General features: G+C 47.2%; 10 protein-coding genes across 10 annotated transcripts; all 10 read right to left on the reverse strand.

The window, feature by feature from the left end:
• Window positions 1-2: 2 nt before the first annotated feature.
• Window positions 3-7,280, reverse strand: F5891DRAFT_1006715 (uncharacterized protein). Its single transcript, XM_041360430.1, has 17 exons — window positions 6,946-7,280; window positions 5,647-6,894; window positions 4,500-5,603; window positions 3,706-4,444; window positions 3,539-3,651; window positions 3,371-3,475; window positions 3,150-3,320; window positions 2,827-3,102; window positions 2,687-2,773; window positions 2,526-2,638; window positions 2,403-2,470; window positions 2,034-2,346; window positions 1,305-1,983; window positions 1,120-1,249; window positions 911-1,065; window positions 331-861; window positions 3-281 (listed from the first exon to the last, which is right to left on the reverse strand). Exons 1-17 carry the CDS (start codon window positions 7,150-7,152, stop codon window positions 126-128), a joined length of 6,195 nt encoding a protein of 2,064 aa, XP_041231390.1. The 5' UTR covers window positions 7,153-7,280; the 3' UTR covers window positions 3-125.
• F5891DRAFT_1006719 (uncharacterized protein) lies at window positions 7,281-8,903 on the reverse strand. Its single transcript, XM_041360431.1, has 6 exons — window positions 8,707-8,903; window positions 8,491-8,639; window positions 8,269-8,428; window positions 7,674-8,215; window positions 7,506-7,617; window positions 7,281-7,442 (listed from the first exon to the last, which is right to left on the reverse strand). The coding sequence occupies exons 1-5, from the start codon at window positions 8,857-8,859 to the stop codon at window positions 7,527-7,529; spliced, it is 1,095 nt and encodes a 364-aa protein (XP_041231391.1). The 5' UTR covers window positions 8,860-8,903; the 3' UTR covers window positions 7,281-7,442; window positions 7,506-7,526.
• A 12-nt stretch (window positions 8,904-8,915) lies between these two features.
• Window positions 8,916-10,376, reverse strand: F5891DRAFT_627941 (replication protein A subunit RPA32). The gene is made up of 7 exons (XM_041372539.1): window positions 10,278-10,376; window positions 10,129-10,229; window positions 9,967-10,077; window positions 9,769-9,914; window positions 9,565-9,721; window positions 9,270-9,517; window positions 8,916-9,216 (listed from the first exon to the last, which is right to left on the reverse strand). The coding sequence occupies exons 1-7, from the start codon at window positions 10,285-10,287 to the stop codon at window positions 9,138-9,140; spliced, it is 852 nt and encodes a 283-aa protein (XP_041231392.1). The 5' UTR covers window positions 10,288-10,376; the 3' UTR covers window positions 8,916-9,137.
• Window positions 10,343-14,467, reverse strand: F5891DRAFT_1006727 (N-acetyltransferase B complex non catalytic subunit-domain-containing protein; the record flags this gene model as incomplete). The annotated part of the gene is made up of 19 exons (XM_041360432.1): window positions 10,343-10,634; window positions 10,685-10,837; window positions 10,898-10,972; window positions 11,023-11,105; window positions 11,153-11,417; window positions 11,464-11,646; window positions 11,700-11,743; window positions 11,849-12,053; window positions 12,147-12,328; window positions 12,378-12,720; window positions 12,779-12,930; window positions 12,980-13,203; window positions 13,254-13,549; window positions 13,602-13,676; window positions 13,735-13,853; window positions 13,911-14,049; window positions 14,101-14,186; window positions 14,234-14,269; window positions 14,461-14,467. 19 exons carry the CDS (start codon window positions 14,465-14,467, stop codon window positions 10,521-10,523), a joined length of 2,781 nt encoding a protein of 926 aa, XP_041231393.1. The 3' UTR covers window positions 10,343-10,520.
• Window positions 14,468-14,685: 218 nt separating this feature from the next.
• Window positions 14,686-15,353, reverse strand: F5891DRAFT_1006729 (uncharacterized protein; the record flags this gene model as incomplete). Its single annotated transcript, XM_041360433.1, has 2 exons — window positions 15,129-15,353; window positions 14,686-15,069 (listed from the first exon to the last, which is right to left on the reverse strand). Coding segments are annotated over exons 1-2 (280 nt in total), but the record flags the coding sequence as incomplete, so codon positions are not given.
• A 214-nt stretch (window positions 15,354-15,567) lies between these two features.
• F5891DRAFT_628325 (uncharacterized protein) lies at window positions 15,568-16,053 on the reverse strand. Its single transcript, XM_041372540.1, has 3 exons — window positions 15,985-16,053; window positions 15,681-15,935; window positions 15,568-15,631 (listed from the first exon to the last, which is right to left on the reverse strand). Exons 1-2 carry the CDS (start codon window positions 16,008-16,010, stop codon window positions 15,734-15,736), a joined length of 228 nt encoding a protein of 75 aa, XP_041231395.1. The 5' UTR covers window positions 16,011-16,053; the 3' UTR covers window positions 15,568-15,631; window positions 15,681-15,733.
• A 671-nt stretch (window positions 16,054-16,724) lies between these two features.
• F5891DRAFT_1006731 (uncharacterized protein) lies at window positions 16,725-17,180 on the reverse strand. The gene has a single exon (XM_041360434.1). It carries the CDS (start codon window positions 17,135-17,137, stop codon window positions 16,895-16,897), a length of 243 nt encoding a protein of 80 aa, XP_041231396.1. The 5' UTR covers window positions 17,138-17,180; the 3' UTR covers window positions 16,725-16,894.
• Window positions 17,181-18,257: 1,077 nt separating this feature from the next.
• On the reverse strand, window positions 18,258-18,713 carry F5891DRAFT_943362 (uncharacterized protein; the record flags this gene model as incomplete). Its single annotated transcript, XM_041374477.1, has 2 exons — window positions 18,258-18,599; window positions 18,651-18,713. 2 exons carry the CDS (start codon window positions 18,711-18,713, stop codon window positions 18,258-18,260), a joined length of 405 nt encoding a protein of 134 aa, XP_041231397.1.
• A 1,955-nt stretch (window positions 18,714-20,668) lies between these two features.
• F5891DRAFT_1006739 (uncharacterized protein) lies at window positions 20,669-21,961 on the reverse strand. The gene is made up of 4 exons (XM_041360435.1): window positions 21,749-21,961; window positions 21,341-21,692; window positions 21,044-21,267; window positions 20,669-20,992 (listed from the first exon to the last, which is right to left on the reverse strand). The coding sequence occupies exons 1-4, from the start codon at window positions 21,952-21,954 to the stop codon at window positions 20,977-20,979; spliced, it is 798 nt and encodes a 265-aa protein (XP_041231398.1). The 5' UTR covers window positions 21,955-21,961; the 3' UTR covers window positions 20,669-20,976.
• Window positions 21,962-22,361: 400 nt separating this feature from the next.
• F5891DRAFT_926233 (uncharacterized protein) lies at window positions 22,362-22,824 on the reverse strand (the record flags this gene model as incomplete). The annotated part of the gene is made up of 2 exons (XM_041373874.1): window positions 22,362-22,649; window positions 22,705-22,824. Coding segments are annotated over 2 exons (408 nt in total), but the record flags the coding sequence as incomplete, so codon positions are not given.
• Window positions 22,825-22,881: the final 57 nt, after the last annotated feature.

Below are 22,881 nucleotides of genomic sequence, written 5' to 3' on the forward strand. Positions count from 1 at the left end.
CGTTGACAGAGGAACAGTGCATAGATTAACGATCTGCGCATACAGGCTAATGATGGGGATGATACATCATGAGATACAAGTCCTAATACAACCACGATGATATACTACAGTGCGTGAACAGAATGTTAGCGATGTTTATACTTTGCCGCATTCTCATGGCGAACGTTCGGGTCCAGGGTATTATGAAGTCCCATCAAAGTTTTGCTGACTGCTTCCGAAGCGCCAATCATGGGCTTCAAGACTGCAATTGGCACAGCTCGCACCACAGCCCGGACCGCACCCTTCTCCATGTCAGCTTGGAATCGAGCAAATATTATAGATACCACTCACTTCGTTTCCGGACTTCTCGTACACTTCCATAGGAACCGCCAATATTGTCTGCGCAGCAGAATGCAAGTTTCTTTGCAAGCTGCGATATGCCGATTGAACTCCCTCTGTGACATCAGCGGGCTGGGCGGCATATCTACTGATCAATTCTTCATCCGGTCCTTCTCCAGAATCGTCATACGGTATGTGGAACGTTTCGGCCGTAACGGAATCCTTGAATTGGCCTCCGAGCACGTTTTCAGCTTGCTCCAGAATGACTTGAGTACCGGTTGCCAGCCGAGCTCCAAGCTTGATAGCCTCCATTGCAGTTGATTGTACGAATGCCTTGGTACCCTTCTGGACACCGCGGACGATGCGTCCATCCTTCTTGTACTGCGCAATAGGTAGTAAAACGAGGTCTGCTACTCCAGAGCCAACATTGACCATAGAACGGATGGGTGCTACGCCAGAAATGACGTCCACAAGTTGGGTTGCCTTGACATCTGGCGTCCAGAGGTCGTTCAATGTATCGAAAAACCGGGGCCAACCCGTGATCTATGAAAGCCAGTCAAGTCATGAAACAACGTACCAAAGCAGTACGTACCCCATGCAAAGTCAGGTGTCTCAAAGTCATCTCCGCGCCATCAAAATGGAAAAAGTTCATAAGCTCGATCGTTTTTCCCTCTCGCAGAGCCCTGTAATCCACGCGTCGAGGTTTGTAATCAAGCTTAAGATCAATCGGGAAGACCTCGGCGTGCTCTGCGGACAAGGGTCAATATAGCCATCCATTCAGCGTTCGAATCAGGAACGTACGAATATATGTGTCCTCGCTGGCAGTATTGGCGGGTGCGGACGGACTATCGGGATCCTTGAAAGCAAAAAATTTCTTCAGAAAGTCGAGTGCATCCTGATCAACATATAATCGCAACGGCAGGAGTTTAGCCTACGGGAACATCGACTCAGCCCTGTCAGTACGTCTTAACTGAACAAGTACTCACGCGTAAACGTGTTTCCTCAGATGGATGGGAAAGAGACGGCCGGACAGTCTTGATCTCGACGCGAACCATACTAGAGTCCGTCTCGCGAATATTGCCTCGAGAGTCCGACCGTAGTTCTGTCAGGAATTTTCTCCAGGTGGACGTTTTGACGTGGTCCAATATTTCAGCATCCTTTATTACAACCAGCGTCCTGGAGACGAGTGGATCTTTCAGACGATGACGATAATTATCGACTTCAGCATCTAGGCCAATTAGCTTGATTTCGATACTCGGGCCCTTAGACCTTGTCAATCTTCGCCCATGAATGCGAGCGGAAGGCATTCTCTGTTGTTGTCCAGGTGATGCTGGAGGAAGGGTTTGCCAAGAGCTGTGGCTTTCTGTTTCCGCGTTCTCGAGTTCATCATCAATGGCAGCAACAAGAGCTGTCGGATCAAGACTGTCAAAGTCCTGATCAAGGCCGATGTGAATTGAGTTGAACAACATCGTGCTTGTCTCTTCCACGCTGGGGTCTTGGGTCTGACCAGTTGCGATCAGCTGCCTAATCTTGGCCAACTTCTTGCGCATGTCTTTAATTTCTTGCTCTACAATTTTTCGTGTGCGTGGCCAATCATAACCGTCGTGTAGGAAAAGTGATATGTCAGAGTCATGGATGCGCACTCGGAGAATAGTATCACGTAGACTGCCCGATAGCTCGATCATAGAAAATACAAGTCAAAGGCGAAAACTTACCTAGCAAAATCACCCGTGTTATCTGCAGGAATCGTGTCGTAATAATGCTCGATAGAGCGGATAGGCTTGATGATGCGGATTGTTTCTCCTCCTACTTTGGAAACGACCCCCGTTTCGCCAGCTACTGGTGTTGTTCGGCCGTCCTCTTGCATATCGAAGTCTTCTAGGTCATCATCCCTAAGCTCCCGCAGACCAGCAGCTGAACCAAAGGATTCGTCCAGGTAGTCGAGATTCGTCGGTAAATCATCGTTGATCATATCAGCTGCATTGCCGACATCAGGAATCCGCCTGAAAGCTTGCTCGTCGAGAGATGCTGGAAAAATATTCAGTTACCCTCGCATCTTCTGCAACAACAACAACAACAATCACCCATCATGCCTTGTTCAGGTGGACGATGAACAAGTGAAGCGGGAACTTTCTTCTTAGACACTGCTGGTCTGTGGAATGATTATAAGCGACATTGTGATATAGAAAGTTTGAATAATCACGTACTCTGCGGGAGAAGGGGACTTGAATATGGACGTGAAGTCACTCATATAACCTGTCAGTGCAGCTATAGTGTCTGCACATAGGTGGACCCGTAAGCTGACTTGATTCACAAGCACCTAGATTTGATTGAGTGGCAAAAGGTGACCCAGCACACTGCGACTTACGCCAACACTTGGAGGGACATATGCATTGTCAGTCTTGAACACAAAGTCCAGATCTGCGATATCTGCAATCAATGCAAACCCGAAATTCTGTGAACGAGTATCATCGCATTGTTTTACTTGTGAGCTGAAGGAGAATTCACCTTCCACAAATTGAGACTGGATCCTCCGTTTGTTTTGGCAGAACCTGGACCGTCAGGGAATTCGGCCATGGAATCGACAAATAAGAATGACAAGGAAGGAACTAGCAGCTTGAACTTGAACTCGCTGGAATTACCAGCAAGCTCGGTATTTAGGTCGGCTTCGCCAATGTACAGTACTGCAGAGCCAGGGTGGCTAGGGGCATATGTCTTGATTGATACGTCTACAATTGCGAAAGAAAGAGACGTTCGTTCGGAAGGAACAACTGATTCGAAGACCTTGAAAAGATCATTAATCTATTCTACTCCGGGGAAGGTACACTTACTCCTGGCGGAGCTTTCATAAACCGAGCCAAGTCCGAAATCCACTGCAGATTGGAATAAACATGGCAAGTGAAGCCCCAGAGAGCCAATCGTATCTTGGTCTCCTTTGCACCAGTTTCGGGAACAACGAGGGAAGTGAAGCGAGCCTTTACCATTGGTCTTGGCACAGAGGACTAGACTTTCGTGAGGGACGCAGCTACAATAAATAATCTACACAACGCACCAGACTGCGAGGTAATGTCAACACGAGGAGAGGTACGAGCTCCCACTCTGGCGATACCTCCCCAACGTGAAGGTCCATCAAGCTTGAGGTTATGACAGTCTCATCCTGATTGAAAGAAAACGAAGTCGAGGTGAGATATCGAAATTATATCTTCACGATTCTACAAACCTTGCCTTCAGGTTTTAGTTCAACAAGAACATCGATGTCTGAGGCGGATATGTCGAAAGGACGAATTGACGATGCAGATGATTGGGAACGGGATGTCAGTATTCTTACTAGAGCTGCATTTCGAAGATATGAACGTGAGCAATCACTAAACCCAAAATCCACTCTACCTTCAGTAATGATCACTTTCACAGCTGTCTCGCTTTGTTTCGGCGTTGGCGCTATAGTACCGAAGCTGCTCTCGTCACTACCACGACTCCCAACGCGCCTTGATTTGGCGAAAAACCTACTGCCAATCAGGCTCGGGTTGCGGCTCTGAGCAACTTCAGTCTCTGTCTCCTCCGTGGCAGCGGTGACTGCTTGTGTGACACTGTCAGCCCAAATTTGCAATCCATCGAAGATTTGTTTTTCAAGGACGACGTTGACCAATGGAACGTTGATGATGATTGAAGTCCTGTGTGTCGAGGAAGAAATAGCAGACTTTGATGGAGCCACCTGCGTAAGTTGAAAGTGAATGGGAAGTGAGTCCGGCGCCTGTTCCGACAATAGCAATGAAGCTGATCCGGGGCGAACGTCATCCGTTCGTGGCAAGGAACCCAGTGATATGAAGGCATGGGCTTTTGAATCTCCTACTGGCGCATACGATAAAACAATCCCTCTGATCTGGCCACTCAAGAGTTGTCCCGGCAAATTTTTGACGCTGGGATTCCTTGATTCACCATCATCCCCAAATCTGATAGTCGGTGGTTCTTGATCAAGGGGTGTATTAGACACCCGTACGTCATGGAGATCCAGTATAATGCCTCCTGATCGGGAGAGCTGAAGGGATGGTGATCTGCATCGAACCTCAGCGCGGAGGGCAGGTAGGACAACGGTGATTTTAGGACGCGACACCTGCTTGGGTTTGGACTACAATGATAAGTCAGATATATAACCCACAAATGCAGATTATGCTCTCATCTACCTTGAGTTTGGCATTTGTAGCTCGCTTGCTGTGGGGTCTCTGTCTCGATGGTGCCCCGGTCCGATAGTCCATGTCTAAATCCAGATCCTCGAGGACAAGTCTTTCCAAGCGTCTTCTCTCCCTCTCGCGTTCGAGTTGCTTTGGTGTCATGAATGGATAGTCGAGTTCATCATCGCTTGCTGAATCCCTCTCTCCTGTGTCATCCAATGAACTATGCCCTTGGGATGTACCGGAAGTGTTTCGAATGGGAGATCCTTCTACTGCTAGGATCTCGTCAAGAAACTTGAGTATACTGCCGCCCTCCAGCATGATGTCGAGGTCGAAGAATACGTGTAATGGTGCAATCCGAAGTAAGATGTCGGTCAAACCCCCTGAACGGGTGGTCACAGGGGTGACACGAGCGGTGAAGGTAATGGCACTGGAAAGAGACATCTCCTCGAGCTCTTCTTCCTTCAACAACGCTACCGTGGGTAGTTTTGGAGATGTGGGAAACGCAGAAGATTTCAATATTGGACTGTGTACTAGCTGATCCCTTCCTGTAGATGACTTCACTCTCCAGGTCGATAGCTTTGAAGAGCCTCCTGCAAGTTTCACAGAAGTCCAATCAACGACCTCAAAAGTCGGTAATGTTACTTCAGAAAGCGGCTGTGCCGGAATGGGCGTCGAAGAGAAAAATGGGCGACAATGACTGACAATATACTGATTATGCAGATGATGGTCTGTAATCAGGAGGGGTAGCGAAACTTGCGCCGCGTTCTTATCGACAGTCCTGGAAGAGTGGTACATGAAGACCGAGAGATTTGAGATGAATATGTTAGATATTATTGGAGAAACATGTGTTGCATCAGTCTGATTTCCAGGAGCCCCGGATAAATCAAGAGAGCCTGCAATATTCTCCAACAATACGCGGAAGTATGTCGAAGGCAATCTTGGAGGGACAAGTGGAGATTGGAAAAATGCTTCAAGCGAAGGAACTTCTTGATCTAGGGCCTCAGTGATGAAAAGGGTTACAATTCCGCGGATGTTTAGACTTGCGTGCAAGCCGCACGGGAGGGTTGGGGTGCTTGGGGTAGTCTCAGGGTGTTGGGGAGTGGCACCAGCATCCTTGGATCCGCAAGTAATTGAGCATTTCCAATAGCATGCGGACATGACAAGCCCGAAGAGCACAGGACATGATGCCAACACTGACGCTGAGACACAAGGTTTCGTCCTGTTTGACCGCGATGTTCTCCGTAGGAGGCGAAGCTATCTCAGGGTTCGAAGTGTGCGCAGGGTCATGCTTAGTGTGGCCGGGTGGCGTTTGTAGTCGAACCACAATAGGGTCTGTACCGACAGAAAAAACAAGATCTTCTGTAGCCCAGTGGGGTACATGAGCGGACTCTCCATTGCCTGCTATGTAATCGCACGAGCGTGGTCGAGCCATATCTCCCGTATCAAGGTTGCCGAGGGGTTCAAGGGGGATGGCTGGAGAAGTGCGGCCAGTAGTAGAGACCGCGCTCTGATACATGCTACTGAGAACTGAGCTAGACGGGGAAATTCGAAACTGGTTACGTGGTGGAAGAGCAACGATGGACTGCGACATCATCATCTGCGTGTCTTCATCAATGGAGGAACAAGAGGACGCAGGTGACACAGGACGAGGAGCCTGTTGATGATCGTGCAGCGTGACACGAGACGAAGTAAGCGACACAGGCGACATGGTTCGTGGCGAGGCCACAGGGCGCTGTAAAGTAGCTTGAATGTCCCGAGAGGTAATGGCGACACCTGATATCGAAACTGTACGTATGTGACCACTCTGTGGGCTTCTTTCAAGAGCAACGTTGCTCGATGACCCATCTCCAGTACTTTGCTGCTTTGGGACACCCGATTCCGTACTATACGCGATTTCGGGTATTGACAGAGTAAAGCTTGAGTGCCCGGGGTGGACGAGGACTATTTTCGTATCCACCGCAGAGAACTCGAAGCGTGCAAGCAGATGTTCGAAGAGGGTGGCAAATAGAGATACCCCAGAAGGGTCAGAATCTATACCACTTTCTTCTTTAGGGTGTGCACGGGTAGATGAATCTAGTCCTCCGGGAAGATGATGACCCTCATCATAAATGTGCTGTGGCCGGGAATCTGGATGTAAAGACTCTCGGAGCGTGGCTTCTTCCCGAGGGCTAAGCTCGCCATGGATAAATGTTTCCGCTACTGAGGCAACAGATTGCGTAAGATCAATACTGTTTGAAGAGCCGAGGTCGGATGGAGGGGTGGCATGCAATGTGAGGTGTAGCGATTGTACCGAAAGCCCTACACTAGAAGAGAGAGGATTGGGAAAAGGTATTTGTGCAGTGACACAAGATATGGAGCCATCATAGAGCCTGAAGGGTGATCCGGAAAGAAGTTTATTTATCGCCTTTGCAGTAGTCAATGAATGGACAGTCAGACAAAGAGATAAAAGCCGAACCTGGTCATCAAGTTCAAGATCCCTTATTTGTACAACTCCAGAGCCTATCTGTGAATCTATCTGATGAAGATCGAGCTGCCCTGGCTTTAGGAGATGTCCGAGTGACTTCTTGAGCACGAAAGAAAGAAACCGACGCTGAATTGTAGAGGGTAAGGAGAAGTCGAACGACGGAAGTCCAGGGAACCAGGAAGGATACCAAGTAGACATGATAATTGGGAGTCACTTGAAGGTGAGTTCAAGATAGAGGTTGATTCATGACCTAGTACTTTGCATGATATTGTAGAAGTACGTATTGAGCCAGATGGGCACACGCAGCGCCGGGGGTGCAGGGGTATAGCTGAAAGTACTACACCGGTGCTTCGGAGTTGCCTTTTCCGTCCAAGCGCGTACCAAAAACAATCTATCTAAATCAAAGTAGACTTTGCACAAACTTCGCAACTACACAACTTGAATACCAGGGTTCCCAATGTCTCATTCCTGAATAATTTTGGATGAGGCTTGACGGATACTCATGAGCACATTGCCCCAAGGAGAGCTTCATTGCTTCAAGTGAGACTCACTGATTTGTACAAATGGTGAAACTAAACTGATGCACGAGGCGTGAGCGCAATGCGATCATCATCGAGTGGGCTGAATATGTATATTTCTTCAAGAAGCCACTCTATGTCGGTGCTGGCCGCAATAAAATAAACCATGGACCATTACGATGATGAACGCGATCCATTTACCTGAATTCTTCCTCAGTGGTCTTGATTACCTGTCTCACGCGTTTGTACACATCAAGCATCTGAATCCCATACATTTCATCAGCCTTGGGTTGATTGAGGATGGACACGATAGCGAGTTGTGTTGCTGTCAATTGAGCTAGCTGGCTGTAATATTGTGGAGTATAATGAGAACTGATTTGGAGCGATGAGCCAAAGGAAGAAAGGGGGCTCGGTGTTCGCGTGACTGTGCAAGGATGGGCCACACGAACAATGGAAGAATGAGGTGGTTCACGCTTAAGTGCGAGAGGTAGTGCAGGAAGTTGGGATGCAGATTGCTTTGAGGTTGACGCGGAACTCAGACCTTCACTATGATCGCCATACTGCAGAAACGGCCTAGCAAGAGTCTGAGGGGAGCTGACATTTCTACCTTCATCATTGTGGGGCAGATCAAAAAATGAAAATGAACGATAAGATTGTTCGAATGCCCGTGAGTCGGCTGCTATCGAGTCTTCCACATCCTCTTTGAGTTCTTGGACGACAAGCATCTCGTCTGTATTGTGAGCCTGCACGAAGTTGGAATACATGTGTCAATCATAAATCTGAAATATACACATACTTGTCCTTTGTGCTTCTCAATCATCAAACTTGTCCTCATGCAGTCGAGAGCGTGATACATAGCCTGGTGATAGCCTGCCCCAACCATGGACTCAATATTGACCATTTTACGCTGGCCACGCTGGACAATATTGCCCATGACACAAGCCAGACTGTTGTCGCTTGATGAATGATGATAAGATTGAAAAATCGAATTGTGTTGGAACCTGAAACCACAACGCACAATTGATGTATCATGGCCGAGAACATGGCATGATCCAGTCCTGCTTTGTTAACCCATGACCCATATATCATCCCAGTACCATCATCGAGGTCATAAGCGCCTCGAGCATCACTGGTATCTCGTAACATGGCATGGGTGACCAGCAGGACCTTCAGAAATTTGGATCACGCTGAGTATGTTTGATCTTTCAGAGACATTCAAATAGAAGTGACTCGCCTTATCGAATTTGGCCCCGCCAAGCGAGAACTGAACATCGTTGGGTAGGCGTTCCGCCTGCAGTGCTTGGTAGACCGTGATCGGTCTGATTGATTCGGTTTCAGATGACTTGATGACTGTTGTTTCCACTAGCAAAGGTTCGTAGTCTTCCATCGTTGTGAGCACAACAGAGACGTGTCGAAAGCGTTTCCAGCTTACTAGTATTGCCTAAGCCTGAAGTTCGATGAAGTTCGAAGCTTGAAGACCCTGTGTAACAATGTTTACAATATTCCGTTTTGAGATAACTACTGATATAGATACTTAGAAATCTCGCAGAAACGAACCGAAAACTAAATCAATCAGGATTCAACAAAAATCTCGGCAGTTTCAATACTACCTAAGTACTCGCAAGTAACTTTCATCGTCAAAGAAATATGTCCATAGAGGGTTCATCAATCAGCAACCTTGAAGTGCGAATCGTCAATAGTAGTAAAGACGAGGCCGTCATCCATGAGTTTATCTAAAGCATCACTGGGGATTGCGTCAGACTAGCGGAGCTGAGCATGCCTTGTGAGACAATATACCTAATTGCGGCAGCATTACCCCCGACAGCACGCGCAATAGAACGGACATGCACGCCTTCCTCTTTAGAAGGTTGGCTCAGCATGAAAGTTATGATCGTATATTCCAACTTCGGCAAATGGGAGTACTGGTTGTTGGTAGTAGCCGGAGGATGCGACTGAGCTGCGTATGCAGAGCCTCCGACTGCCGGGGGTCCGGCAACCTGGGCCTGTGGAATTGTTGTTGACGGATTTTGTCCAGCACGAGGGGGCTGCTCATGAAGATTAGGTCAGTGATGTCGTAATTCGGTTAACGTACCGCTCCTTTCGCCCATATTAGTGTGACCGTCATCGCTTCCAAAAGGTGGAAGTAAATTTCATGAGGCGACTTGACTGGCCGTATATGCGTCGCATTTACGTATCGTTTGCTGCCAAACATTTTCAACGTGCCTGATACGCGTATGTATGATCCCTCACTGTCCTCGCATTAGTTTTACTGCGACATGTGAAGGAGAAAATTTACGTGATGGCACTTGATCCCGGTTCACTCTCTTCTATTGAGGAGTCAATCCAATGTCGGGCTTCGATGCGACCCGTGCCATCGTCGAGCCAGTATAAGTTATTGGTGGCTTGACTTTGTATTGAAACGACGTGGCCGACGACGGTGACCTGCAAATGCACGGTTCGTCCAGCTAGCTACGCGAAGATGAATACAACTTACCTGGCCGAGTTCTGTATCATCCAGCATCCACTCCGCGTCCGAATGTGCTTGGGTTGCATTTAGGAGCTGGAGTACAGTCAGTGGTCGTAAGGAGTGGGCTATCTCGCTTTTCTGTATTGCACTTAGTTTAGTAGAGAGTCGGAATGAGTATATGCAACGTACTCGACTAGCTCCTCCCGGGCTACCGCTTGCGCTTCCATATGGCGATCCACCAGTCATGAATCCACCACCTCCAGCACCAGTGTTTGCGTAGTAGTCGTTAACTTCTCAGTATAATTAGTGAGATTTTCAGAGATAGTAGGACTGCTTACATTGGCTCATCTCTTCGACGTTCTTTTTAGTGGGTGAATATTGTGATGGCGCAGTGAGCAAGACACGAGACGAGGAGAAACGCGTAGAGTCACAAGTCACGCGTATTGCATGACATAATTCAAGATGTCACAATTACATCCGACAAACCTAAGTACGTATTGTGCAGTAACATGAGTAGTGAGTGGGGAGCAGTGTAGGTGTAAAGTAATGTGCGATGTCAGTATCTAAAATAGAGGGCCGCCTCACTGGCCATAATTGGTGCAAATCTTGACCATTCCTTTGCTAACGCCCTCGAGTACCTTTTTACGCGACTCCCCAACGTTCTTTGCAACACTGAGCACAAAGTCATGATGCAACTATTGAATAATGTTAGAGCAAGATCTGATAATCGAAAACGCATGCCTACCCTCGGGAAGTCCGTGATGGGTTTACAAGACTCAACGAAGCTCTTCCGTCGTTCAGCCGACCCGGCCACCTCGCTCATCTTTAAAAGATCATTCGACATTGTCTTGAGTACCGTGTAGGCCTTCGAGCGAACATCCTTGAGGAATTGCACGAGCTGAATGTAAGGCAATGGGTTTAGACGTGTCTTTTTATTAAAGCCTATCATCCTACTCACTGCCCCCAATTTGTGGATCTTGACAACAGATGCCGTCTTGAAGCGATGGGATTCCACCGCAAAGAGAAGGAAAGCCTATACCTGAAGTGAACAAAGCGTAGACTAGAATCCGAGTGAAAGCGCACCTCTTGGGTGAGTGTTGCTACATGTAGTAGGTCTGAGGGGAGGCACTGGCTCTGCTGTAACTGCACGAAGCGAGCATGCATATCTGTGAGACGAGTGAGCAGCGAGCCAGCCTAGAAAAACTGAACGTACGCTCGAAGAACTGTGCCACCAATTGAGGCGGTTCTTTCACAGGAGGAGCTTCTTCATCCTTCTTTGCATGACCATTGGCGTGGGCGTCGCCATTGAGAGCCTTGAGGTCAACGCCCCTGAGCGGAAGCCCAGTCCTAAGTTCATTCTGCCTGTTGGCCTCAGCAAGAACCACCGCTGGAGGCGGGCGAGTGTAGTTGTGGTAGGGCTCGAGCCAGTCACTGAGAGCAGTGGCCCATTCCATGAGTTGCAGTTCATCAGCCGTCAACTAACGAATTGTGAGAGTGAATCATAACTCGACCATAATATCTTACTTCTGCTGCTTCTTCAGGTTTTCGGATGGCTAAACGTTCCCTGAGAGGAAGTTGGACTTCTGGTTCTGGGCTCTTCTTTGGCCGGTCACCGATTAGTAGCTTCTCCTCGACGATATCGTCCAGATCACTGGCATGCTGGAAAGCACGGATGTAGATTTTGATGAAATACCACAGCCATCCTTGCTATTTGAGAAGGAGTCAACAAATGCAAGTGTCGACATAGATGAACAGCATACTCCAGTCGAGTTGCCAAACATCAGGGTCTGATCGTTAGCGAAGGCTGACATGCTGGTTGATAATTGGGTAGCATGCCGAAGTCCCGGTTGTCATGATGAACTGCGAACAGGAGTCAAAATCGTATATGTACGATACTGGAGGCCCTTACAGCGATCAAAGACAAACTTCAGCTCTATTAGTTCCATGTCTATCAGATCAGAGTTGATAGGTTCATGCGTCATCCGCATGCGAACGTGCTCAAGCTTAACGACGTCACGCTGGAGAGAGTTCTCCAACCTGTCGTCAAAGGAGACAAACTCTGGAATCTGTGGGGGGTAACCATCCTGAAAGCACAAGAGTGTAAAAAATCTAACCTGACTGTACTTTTCCGATGTGAATGCACGAATGATGAAATCCGGTGTCTATGAACAATAAGAGGGAGGCTAACATACAGGAGGGATACTCACATCTTGGGAATTACTAACATAGATCTGACTTGATTCTATACATTCTGAGGGGTATGTCAGGTCTCCAGTTGCAGAAAGGGAGAAGGTCGATGCCCGTGTGAGAATAAAGTGGGAAAGAGTATCATTTTGGACTTGTTTTATATTGATAGCACGGTAGTGGTCCAGAGCCAGTGATGAGGCACCTGTAAATTCATTGGTATAAGACCTTGGGTGATCCATAGGAACACATACCAAGTAAACGGTATATGCGTACAAGTAGCAACCGAATCTGGAATGACATGCGACTCTTCGCCAAAGCGAACTCCAACACAACGGCGGCATTGTATAAATAGCTCTCGTCCTTGGTCATTGTCCACAGGCTAACAAACGCATGGCCGACGAGGATTGCTAGATCATCGGCCGGCTGGAGTTCGGTTACAGGCAAGCTAGAACCCAATTCTAGTCCGGCCATGTACTCTTTGATATAGGTGGATGCCAGACACAGCTCTTTATCTGTGGATAGTTCTGAAGCCGTAAGACTGATTCGTTGTAACTTCCGAACGTTTATCACCCGTTGCAGATCCCCCATAGTAGCCTTCATTACCAAACGAGCTTAGGACACGGAAAAGCCCAGATAAGAAGACAGTACTAACAAAGGAGGATTCTTGAGATGCCAAGAAGCTTATCCATCGTGATTTGGCGTCAGCACCAAGGTCTACACAAGGCTGCAAATCTTCGAAACAACACGCTTTATTGCCAAACTGGGAGAAGTAGTTCTCCATCGAGTCAACCAGGGTGTTCTCATCTGTTAAGATCTAAAATCAGTGCATGAGGTTCCAAGGCAAGGATCATACCAGAGGATATTCCGTGCGAAACCGCATTTTTCTCGAGCTCCAAAAATGCCAAGGAAGCAGAACGGTTGTTTGAGCCATCTACCTCAGCGATTTTGGTAAGGAAATCGCGCGTTTTCGCAATGTTCTCGAAACATTCTGACTTTCCCTCCTCGCTAACATCGGACCCTTGCACTGAAGCAAAAGCGGCATCGATTACTGAAACGAACTCCAGCCAATTCCGGTCACTGAAGTGCACATCAGATTATATCAGAAGTAACCCTTAATGTCCGCTCACTTGTTTTTGATCTTCTCTTGAGCTCGTTCCCCCTCGTCCTTGTACAGACCACGTTTGCGCCAGATTTCCCTGCGAGTCTCATTACACACAAGACTGGCTGAACAGATCGACTTCCCGACATCACTTTCTAGCAAGGTGTTTGCTTCGTCCCACAATTGGAGTTCTTGCAGAATGATCAGATGCAAGTGGAAGCGGTCCACAGCCATATATGATGGCGTAGGACATGATGTGACATGACGGTGAGCCAATTTGTAGAGCAATGTGCGAATGTTTGGAGGAGTGCCAAGGTCATTCGCCTACTCCTCACAATTAGAGTGTGTTATTCGCAACACAACACGATGCACAAACCTGGAGAATTGCGCCTGTCACGGCCCAGTATACGTACCGGTCCTCTTGGAACTGCTTGTGCATTCGGGTTGCAACCTTAAAGACCACATGATTCGACTTGTGTACAAAGGAAGGAACATGTAGAAATACTCACTTGTTGACAAGATTTCCAGTTGCCAGTTCGCACATGAGCGAAGAACGTCTGTGCACCGAGTTCCTCGCTCTGAGGTTGCTGCTTGAATGCGTTATCAAACATGGCTACCATGTCGGAGTCTGGTGTTACAAGATGGGTTCAATACGAGCAATGAGGAACTCGGGACTACCACGTACTTCTGGCAAGGCCCTTGAGGACGTGCGTCATCACGGATAGTGTGGAATCATCCGTAACAACGGTAGCAAGGATCTCATCGCATAATACCAATGCTTCCTCTACTTTCTGCGAACGCGTCAATGCAAGTGCTTTCAGAGCCTACACGGATGAAATGTTAAACAGCCTACACAGAGATACTAACGCACATACTTTGACAAGAGTATTATTATTATACTTTTTGAGCACTTTGTTGCATGCATTGATAGCAGACTTGTTTGATCCATGGTCCAAAGCATCTATCACGGGTCAGTTCCGACTTGCACATACGTGAACGATAGCTAACCATAGATGGGACGAATCTGACGTTCGAGTGCAGCTTCTGACATATTCGATGAGAGAATCTAACTAAACTGAAGAGGTTTGTGAAAGGGTCCAACGAAGCAGTAAAAGAAGCTTCGAGTTGGGTGTGGTGACCACGCGAATTTTTAGTCCTTTGAAACTTTTCTCGCAAGCGTTCCGCCGCGACCCGAAGCGGTAACTCTATAAAGTTTGATCACAATCCAGATGCACTGCTCATTGCATGCGGTCTCTACTACTAACAAGTTGTTGGACATCCCTACGAGACACATTTATCAAGTCTGAGGTCTACAATGACCTATATCTGGTTCTCCACACCCAAATGAAGCAGACTGGGCACATTCGTAGCGGAGCCCCGTGCTACCCGCGTTAATACTTCGAGTCTATTTTTTTTACACATATTTTCGATGCATGTGCATAGCTATAGAGCTATAGGGTAAATTCTATTCCGTGAGACATCATGATAGACGTGATTTCATTTAACGAATTTGTAGGCGTATGCCCCATGCAGGTATCAATGAGAACGCGTTAGAGACTCCCTTTCTCCGAAATCAATGCAATTGCATTATTTCCAGCGTCCTGATGACCATCATGTCATGGACAGAAGCCATATCTTGACCTGCGCCATAATATTATGATCAGAGGCAATTCTCTTGTATTCCTGACGATTCCTGGACGAATGAGCAAGAATGTCTACCGAGTGGGCCTTCCTATGAGCACTCAGCATCTGTTTATTTATGCTTATTGAACGTTCCAACACCTGCATGGTAGCGAACGATTCCTTGTGGCTGCTTGAGCGATCGTCGAGATACAGGGTCCATTCTAATTGGTAGGAAAGAACGATATTAGGAGCGAAGAATTCCTGTACAGTCCATCCTCACGTATTCCAAGTGCTATTTGCGGGTGCGACAGACTTCGACGAAGGTAGAACATCCGATAAGTTGGCGATGGCAAGTGCTGAGAGGCGATACCAGACGAACATGAAGCTCACTAATTTTTGGAGTTCAACATTGTTGTTCTGGTCGATGTAGCAGGTATCCCTCCACGCTTAGCAATAACCCGCTTCAAAAGCGGGTTTGCAGAGCGTCTGTAACTTCACCACGATTCTGACCGGATCAAACCGTGCACGGCCTTGTCCTGGATGACGTGCAGCAGCGGCTCCTTGCTTTCCCGAGTAACGGCCACAGGTGCACGACCATATCATGGCATTGATACAGCCTATTCATGCGTATGATCAATCATTTATTTACAGCACAGGTCATATTCTCAGCTGCAAACACTTTACCAAACATTTTTAAGCCGAAATAATATCTGGACGCTGGTTCTGTTGTAATACAAGACTGCGAGCAGCGCGTGTCTTGACAGTAGCAGATAGTATCCACCGCTGCACACATAATTGAGTTCGAAGAATGCCAAAATTAACTGCTACATACCAACTGCTATTAGCGCATAAATCCGAGGCATGCACCTTAACTGAGCTGAGCTGTCAACTGACTACTCTAGAGGATTCTTCTGCCCCTCTCTCGAGCGCATCCAGCTTTTCCTCCCGCTCACGCTTCCATTTTGCCCATTTCCACTGCATGAGAGCCGCAAGTCGCTTGTCCGGTGGGGGTGCGGTGCGTGGATGTGTCTCGTGAAGGTAATAGGCAAAGAAACCTGTGAAAATGCCTAACACCGGGTCAAGTCCACTGGTTATTATAAGCACTAGCTTTTCGAATAGCAAAGGGTTGTACTTACCGAGACAGTAAGACGGGTGTTGGCATGCTCGACGCAAAAATGATTAGTCATGCCAGGGTCTGAGATTCGTAGTTAGAGTGGCTGTGCCAAATGTAAGTTGCCCGTATCTTTCATGTACCGGTCTCTAGTGTTGACATGTCGACAACTTAGCAGCTTGCCAGCGCAATGCGAGTGAATATACTCCGTTTCTTTTATCTGATAATTACAATCGCAATGGTTTTTTTACGATTCGATTCAAGTACAGGTTGAAACACAAGACGATTGAAGCCCGCGGCTGCCTGGCACGCGCACATGCCTATATAGTAAGTCACATTCATGGGCGGAGAATTTATTCAAAAGGAATGACAGAGGGTTGGAACGGGCACGGACTGCAAGAGAACCCAAGGCCAAACCTCTAGCGGGAGGCTACGGCTCTATTTATCGAGAACCGACTACAACGCTGCACGAGACTACCGACTACGGGCCAGGTACTCCTGGCGCTCCCCACTACAGGGTTGGTTTAGGCTAGGGAGACCAGGGCGGTGGTATTTTTTTGTTCACTCGATGTCCATCTCAGCTGGTGTATATTTTCTAGCTTTATTTCGAAGCTGTCTTCTGCTACTTCTTCATCGTTGAGATTAGGAACGTGCAGTGTTGCAATTTGTTGATCCTCGGTTCACGAAATTATCGCCAGCGCGCTCTCGAAGCAACAGCGACAATGACTGCGAGACTTAATCTTCCCAACTTCTTCCTCCGACGAATTAAGCCCTGCAAGATCATGTAAACACCAAAATGGTACCGCCGAGTGGACCGATCAGAATCATTGTACATGGGTAGTGAACAAAATTATAGTACATTCAATATACCCCCCACCCCCGGATGTCGCCTGCGATGCCCCCGTGTGCTGATCTGTCCTCCTTTGCGTCAACTTTCAACCCTCCCTCCAGCTGTATTTGGATTTTAGTAAGGATAGTGTATCGCTAGAAGCTCGTAAGTCCTGCCCTACAAAATCGTTGGGATTACACTCACTAATGCCATCCACTGAATCGTCGGAACCCAGGTCACGGTGCTCTGCACTGGCAATACTGGCAGCACTGACCACTAGGATCTGTGCGAAGGCTGCTGACAGGAGTACAGCATAGATACTAAGCTTGTTGATGTTAAGCACGGTCATCTTAATGATATTCTTCACTGAGGTATAGTGTTTAGGATGCGTTGTTTTAAAGTGAGATCGGGAGTTACACCCTTTAAATACCAGTTGATGGGTACATGTAATGAAGCATAACAAACAGCCATCGTGCACACTCTAGCATTATCCAATTGGCTTGGTCAAACTAATCTATAGATGTGTCTCGATTGGTTGCATCTCACCTGTGAATGCTCTGATGGTGACCGCATGGATAGCAAATGCATCGTGACCGGAGCCGACTTACTGCGACTAAACCAGTACATAGGCATATGCAGTGTGCACTACCTGACGGTAGCTAACAGCAAGTTCCATATAACGGTGCTCCAGCTTTTGGGGTTCAAACTATGCGGATATGATATTTCCCGGGAGCATTTGCTCACAGCATTTCTCTCTGATTCCAGTGCGGAAAATAATAATCTCCGCAAGACACGATGCTTGTCGATCAAGAGAGCGGTGTGGAATAGCTTGGGTGCATCATGATAGCGCCTATGTGCAGTAGTTTGGAAAATGGCCCCACCATTTTGATGCTCACATAAAACCATTTAGATCTTTGCAAATCTATTCCTGATCATTGGTGGATTATTTATTTATGCGCACGAAGCCAGAAGCACGTTAGCTATCAACATGGATCCCATCCGGTGCAATTAGCACCCCATAGAAGTCGGCACTTTCACAGAATTCATATTTCCAGTTACTTAAACACAAAATGTAGGAGATATCATTCTCTCTCGTACTCATTACGAGGTTGAACGACCACATTGGAAGTAGAATTGAGTGAGATATGTAGTTGAAACTGAAAGTGTCGAAGTCAGGCAAAAACACAGCTGCTGCTATGTGCCGCGATGAAGTTTCAATACTGCACACTCACTTTGGAAGTGGTCTGGCTTATGGGACTAGACCACATTCGCAAGTACACGAGTAAGGTGATGGCAAGTGTGATTGCATAAGATTGTAATCAGACGTCTAAACCTGTTAAATAAACCAAACTTTTCGTCTCTATGACGAAAATTCAAGGAAAATTAAGTTACACAGTGGAACGCTGGATCATGTAGACAGCTAGAGGTTTAAATCATGCTGTCAGCGAATTTCATAGAGTGGTTAAGCACTAACCTGGTGCAGTCTCCTCACGAGCCTGCCACCATTCTATATCGCAGCTACCGCTTGGTTCGTCCTCCGAACATGCTAACTCAAAAACAAGGACGTCGTCCATAGCACAAGAAAGTTTTCTGTGCCAATCCAAGCTGTCCTGCCCTGGTACTATGTTATTGAGTTTCGCGACCCGTGGCGGTCGGACGTTAAAAGATAACGTTGAAATATCAAGTGGTGCAGTGGTATTGAGGCGGTATAAAGCAAGTGTAGTCGGTCGGTCCACAGGCGGAATGGCGACGTGCAATTCGCAATTTTCCATGCCCCAGTCAATCGCTCTGAATTGAAATATTGTTGAAACCTTCTATTCCATCAGTCTATTAAACACAGAAAAAATGGAAGATAAACTGACAGTCTGTGTGACGTGTACTTTGCGGTCATTAGGTGAGATTGTGCCAGCACGTGTCGTGCGCATCGCAAGATAGTCATTGAAAACATGACTTGGCGCAGAGCGATCCACCAAACTGACAGACATGGGGAAATTTGTGAACTCTCTCGGAATAGAAGGCGACGTCCGTGCGATGTCGTCGAATCGCATATATTGAGAGGGACGACGGAGAAGGTGAACATTCTTTCGAGTGATAAGTTTATCTGAAGATACTGGAGAAATTTGGAGAAAGGTAGGGGTAGAGACCAGCAACAGGTTGATGAACGTGCAGAAGATTACAACGACAAGAGGCCAATGGAGTACAATTCGCGAAGTCTTATACAGCTTTGCTTTGTGGTCGTCATCGCTCTCAGAGTCAACGACTTCATGTGGTGTCAGACTCAATGGTCTATACGGCCTGGAGCTCGAGGAAAAGAACATGACGGAGAGAATGGCTTCGATTTGAGTTGATCATGATGGATGGCAATGGCAATTTGAAGAGCAGTGCAGTGGGCGCGACCGATTGATCCAATCAGCCTGAGCGGCACTTACGTTATCGAATGGCTTCCAAACTCAAGAGTTTACATGGCAAGCGCTACATCGCTGATTCCACGAGTTCATGGCACGTTCTGATACGACAGCTTGTTCTACATGTACATTTGAAAAGAAATATTGAACTTGAATGTTGTATCCAGGATGATGGAGACCCCAGTTCCCACCACTACAGTGGTAAGTTCATCAGAAGACCTCATGCTGCATCCCAAAGGCAGTTCGACGCTCATAACTATCTACGGTTCTATGTCCTGCTACGGACAGCCCTGGGCGAATATTAGCTCACACAGCTGTCGTGAGATCTGCGGCAATACAATCATTCCTCTGAGTCTTGAGGCCGAGGAGTCATGAGCATCAGAATGAAATGATTTTGGTGAATCAACTTCAAGTTGGCTAAGTAACCCTGGTAACTAGGCAGTGCTAATCAAATTTGGGTTTCTGGACAACTTTGAGAATCAAAATGCGCTACGTGTCGTGCGGTATTGGCGATTTCTCAAGGAGTACCATGTAAGTCGGACTCGGAGGTTCGGGATTCTTGGGAAGTACTGTCTGTCGCGGACGCGATCGATTTCGATCAGAGGAAAAACTGAAGTATACACATTATTTCTGCAAGGTATGTCGTTCAGATATTTACGACTCTTTTTTCATTCTTACTTCAATGGACTTGAATCGTTTAAACAATTTCGGCTTGCAAGGAAGGTCTTTGATCAAGAGGCTCAAGACGCCACCATAGACGTGTAAGTGGCAGATACTACCTCGAGGCCATCGCAATCGAGTTATTGGCGATACCGGGTCCACCGTCCTATTGGCTGGTCTGCAAATACTATCTGCATCATGATCGCTATACGTAGAACCGCCCTGGGGGGTGCTTTGGTCCACTTGTGGTATTTTTGGATAGAGACATGATAACTTACATTCGAGGATACGCAGTATCTTGGTATGGCCCATAGAAGCAGGCACCCTTCATGCGACATCCATGACCACTGCTTTCTCAAGTGCACTGCAGCTAGGTCTTTGTCAAACTCACTGACCATTCTCGGAACGCTGTCAGAAGCGTTCGTTGATGTGGCCGGCGAAGGAAGTACTTTCATTTGTGCAAGTCTCCGAGCCGTAGAAAACCAACTAGCCAATCGATGTTCATCGGCAGTATGAGAAGCGTCCGGCGAGGCAACGTGGGGCGCATTACAAAGAATGGCAAAAAATGAAAGACAAGCCGACTAGAAGATGCCTGGTTGCAGAGTTCACAAGACCAGACGCGTGTGCTTTCGAGCGGTTAGTGTGCACATAATGAAGGAATATAGCAGGTGTGATGATCACGGTGACCTTTTCCGAAGGAACTGCGGAGGTGCCAGGATATCAACCAGATGTGTGATGTTGGTTCGTCTGCAGGCTTCTCCCAGAACCATGATGCTGAGACGATGACGCATATTACTGAGAGCACCAGTGTTAGAAGGAGCGACTCTGCTATTAAACGTACTTTCATTGCAGTAGAAAACAGATACTGATCTGTTAGCTATCTATTCATCCGTGTGCATTATAGTGTCTGAATGGCTAGCCATCAATGAAATGCCTATACCTCAAGTACAATTGTTGCTCTGTCCTTGCGTTACGCCTGCGCATCGGTAGAGTCGATTGTCTTATAGGCGGCACTGTCATAATGTCTTGCTCTCGAGTGACACGCCAGCAAGACTACTAAAATGTTGTTGCAATTAATGCGATCCATAGAATAAACACGATAGAAAGTGAGAGTCATGTGCACTCATGCGCTAGCAGTACTGCGGAAAGACAATCAAACAGAGCAAAAGGTTTACCAAGAACACACTCACGCAACTCTTTTTGGCTGAACTGTCTCTACAGCCTCGAGCTCAAGTTCTGAAAGAGCACGATTTGAGGCAAGCTCCTGAACCAAGTTCCCGTCCACGCCACCCATGCGTTCACAAATTGTCAGTGCCTGGTGATGGAATTCCACAGGCACACCCTCAGCCTTGTCTGGCAACAGAATATGGGGTAGAATACGAGTGTGAAACAAGCGATGAGCCACAGAACCACCCTGCAAAATGGATGCATGACCAATGATCGCCAGACTTCAGATTTGTAATGTGATACAGCGTGAAGGGACGTACGAATTGATGATAGACACCACCCATCACGGACTGTACAGCTTCTCCCATGACTTTGTAAAGACCGACACTTCTGACTATACCAGGATTTCTCGTTAATGCATTTTCTAGCTCAACATCTGCGAGCTGTTTTGCAGATGATTTTTTTACATTTTTGTGGGCCAGTAAAACATCTTGAGAGACAGTAGGAGTCCATCGCAGAACACGACCCAAGGACCACCGAGGAGCAACGTGTTCGCCCAGAAGGTAGGTGTTTAGAGCACGAGAAGAGAGATACTCATAGTCGTGCTGATTTTGGTTTCGCGCGACGGAATGTAGGAAGAGCATATAATAAGACTCGAGCACGCGACGTCCTGTAAAAAAACAATTAAGTACTTAATACATATGACAGATGTGGCCAAAGTCTTTCCTACGAAGCTGAGCCGTCCATTATGACCGTGAATAGCTGCCTTGTGACTTCCATGGGTGAGGATACGTTGTGCAAGCTCGGGAGGAAAATGGAGGGAGGGGAGGATGTTATTCAAGTGAGCAGCAAATTGTGCGCTATCCTCAGCAATTGGGAGTGACTGAGGAGCTCTTTTGAAGGAACTGAGGGACCGACGAAATATTCGGGACATCTTGCAACAGAACAAGCTCTGTGCTGGCTTGCAATAAGTTTTAGCTTGTTGCTTGCATTCCATAAACGGAAAGTGTGTAACTGGTGGTCCGTGCGCATTTTTGTGGTGTATATAAGCAAGGTGTTGACACTGTAACAACTCATACTTACCTTGATGGCATAGGCTCCTTCAAGTACCTGGGTTTGTGGGCCGTGGGGACCCTTCATAGCACGGCGACCCTGTCCATACAGAGGGTAACTACGGTTTGTATGGGCTCCGGCTCATGCACCGTCTCAATATTTTCCAGTCCTGCTATGGCCACTCTGGCTAAGCAGGCCATCTTTTTTTTTTCGATTTTCAGTAGTTCTAACCCTAACCCTAGTGTATCCTAAAAATGGAAAATCTTATTTAACTAGGCGGTAAAGATGATTCATTACACCGTGGAATGTGTTTCTTTCATCAGCATCTCTATGAAGCGCTATTCCAACTACAACACTTCTTCGGTTCACAGTCATCTTCTTTGCTTCTTCGACCCAGATAATGGTGGCGATTTGTGCAGCATATAATGAATGCAGCGTCTGCAGATGTTCAGAGGAAGCGCCACCGAGTAGTGGTGTGAGTTGAATGGCCGCAGGGGGCGCAGGGAGTCCATCAGTTGAATCCTCATCGAGATCAGCCGATAATAGTGGCGTCGTCGATGGGATGGATGCTTGAATCTTTTACATCCTTCGTTAATAGTTGAATCAAGTGCAAATGCTAAAAGTGCCTCACCAAGTTGCCAACTTTGCCCAATTGCGTAACAAGTACGAGGATACGATCTGCAAATCCTTGTACCATGATTTCTGTAGGTACACCCTCCAGCTCTACTGAAGTAGAATGTATGCTGAGCATGGTGATCGATGTGGAGGAGATACGGTTCAATACGGAGATCAAAGTCCTTAAGTCCCG

Source organism: Suillus fuscotomentosus (genome assembly GCF_016647785.1).
Source record: "Suillus fuscotomentosus strain FC203 chromosome Unknown F5891scaffold_6, whole genome shotgun sequence".
Taxonomy (NCBI): domain Eukaryota; kingdom Fungi; phylum Basidiomycota; class Agaricomycetes; order Boletales; family Suillaceae; genus Suillus; species Suillus fuscotomentosus.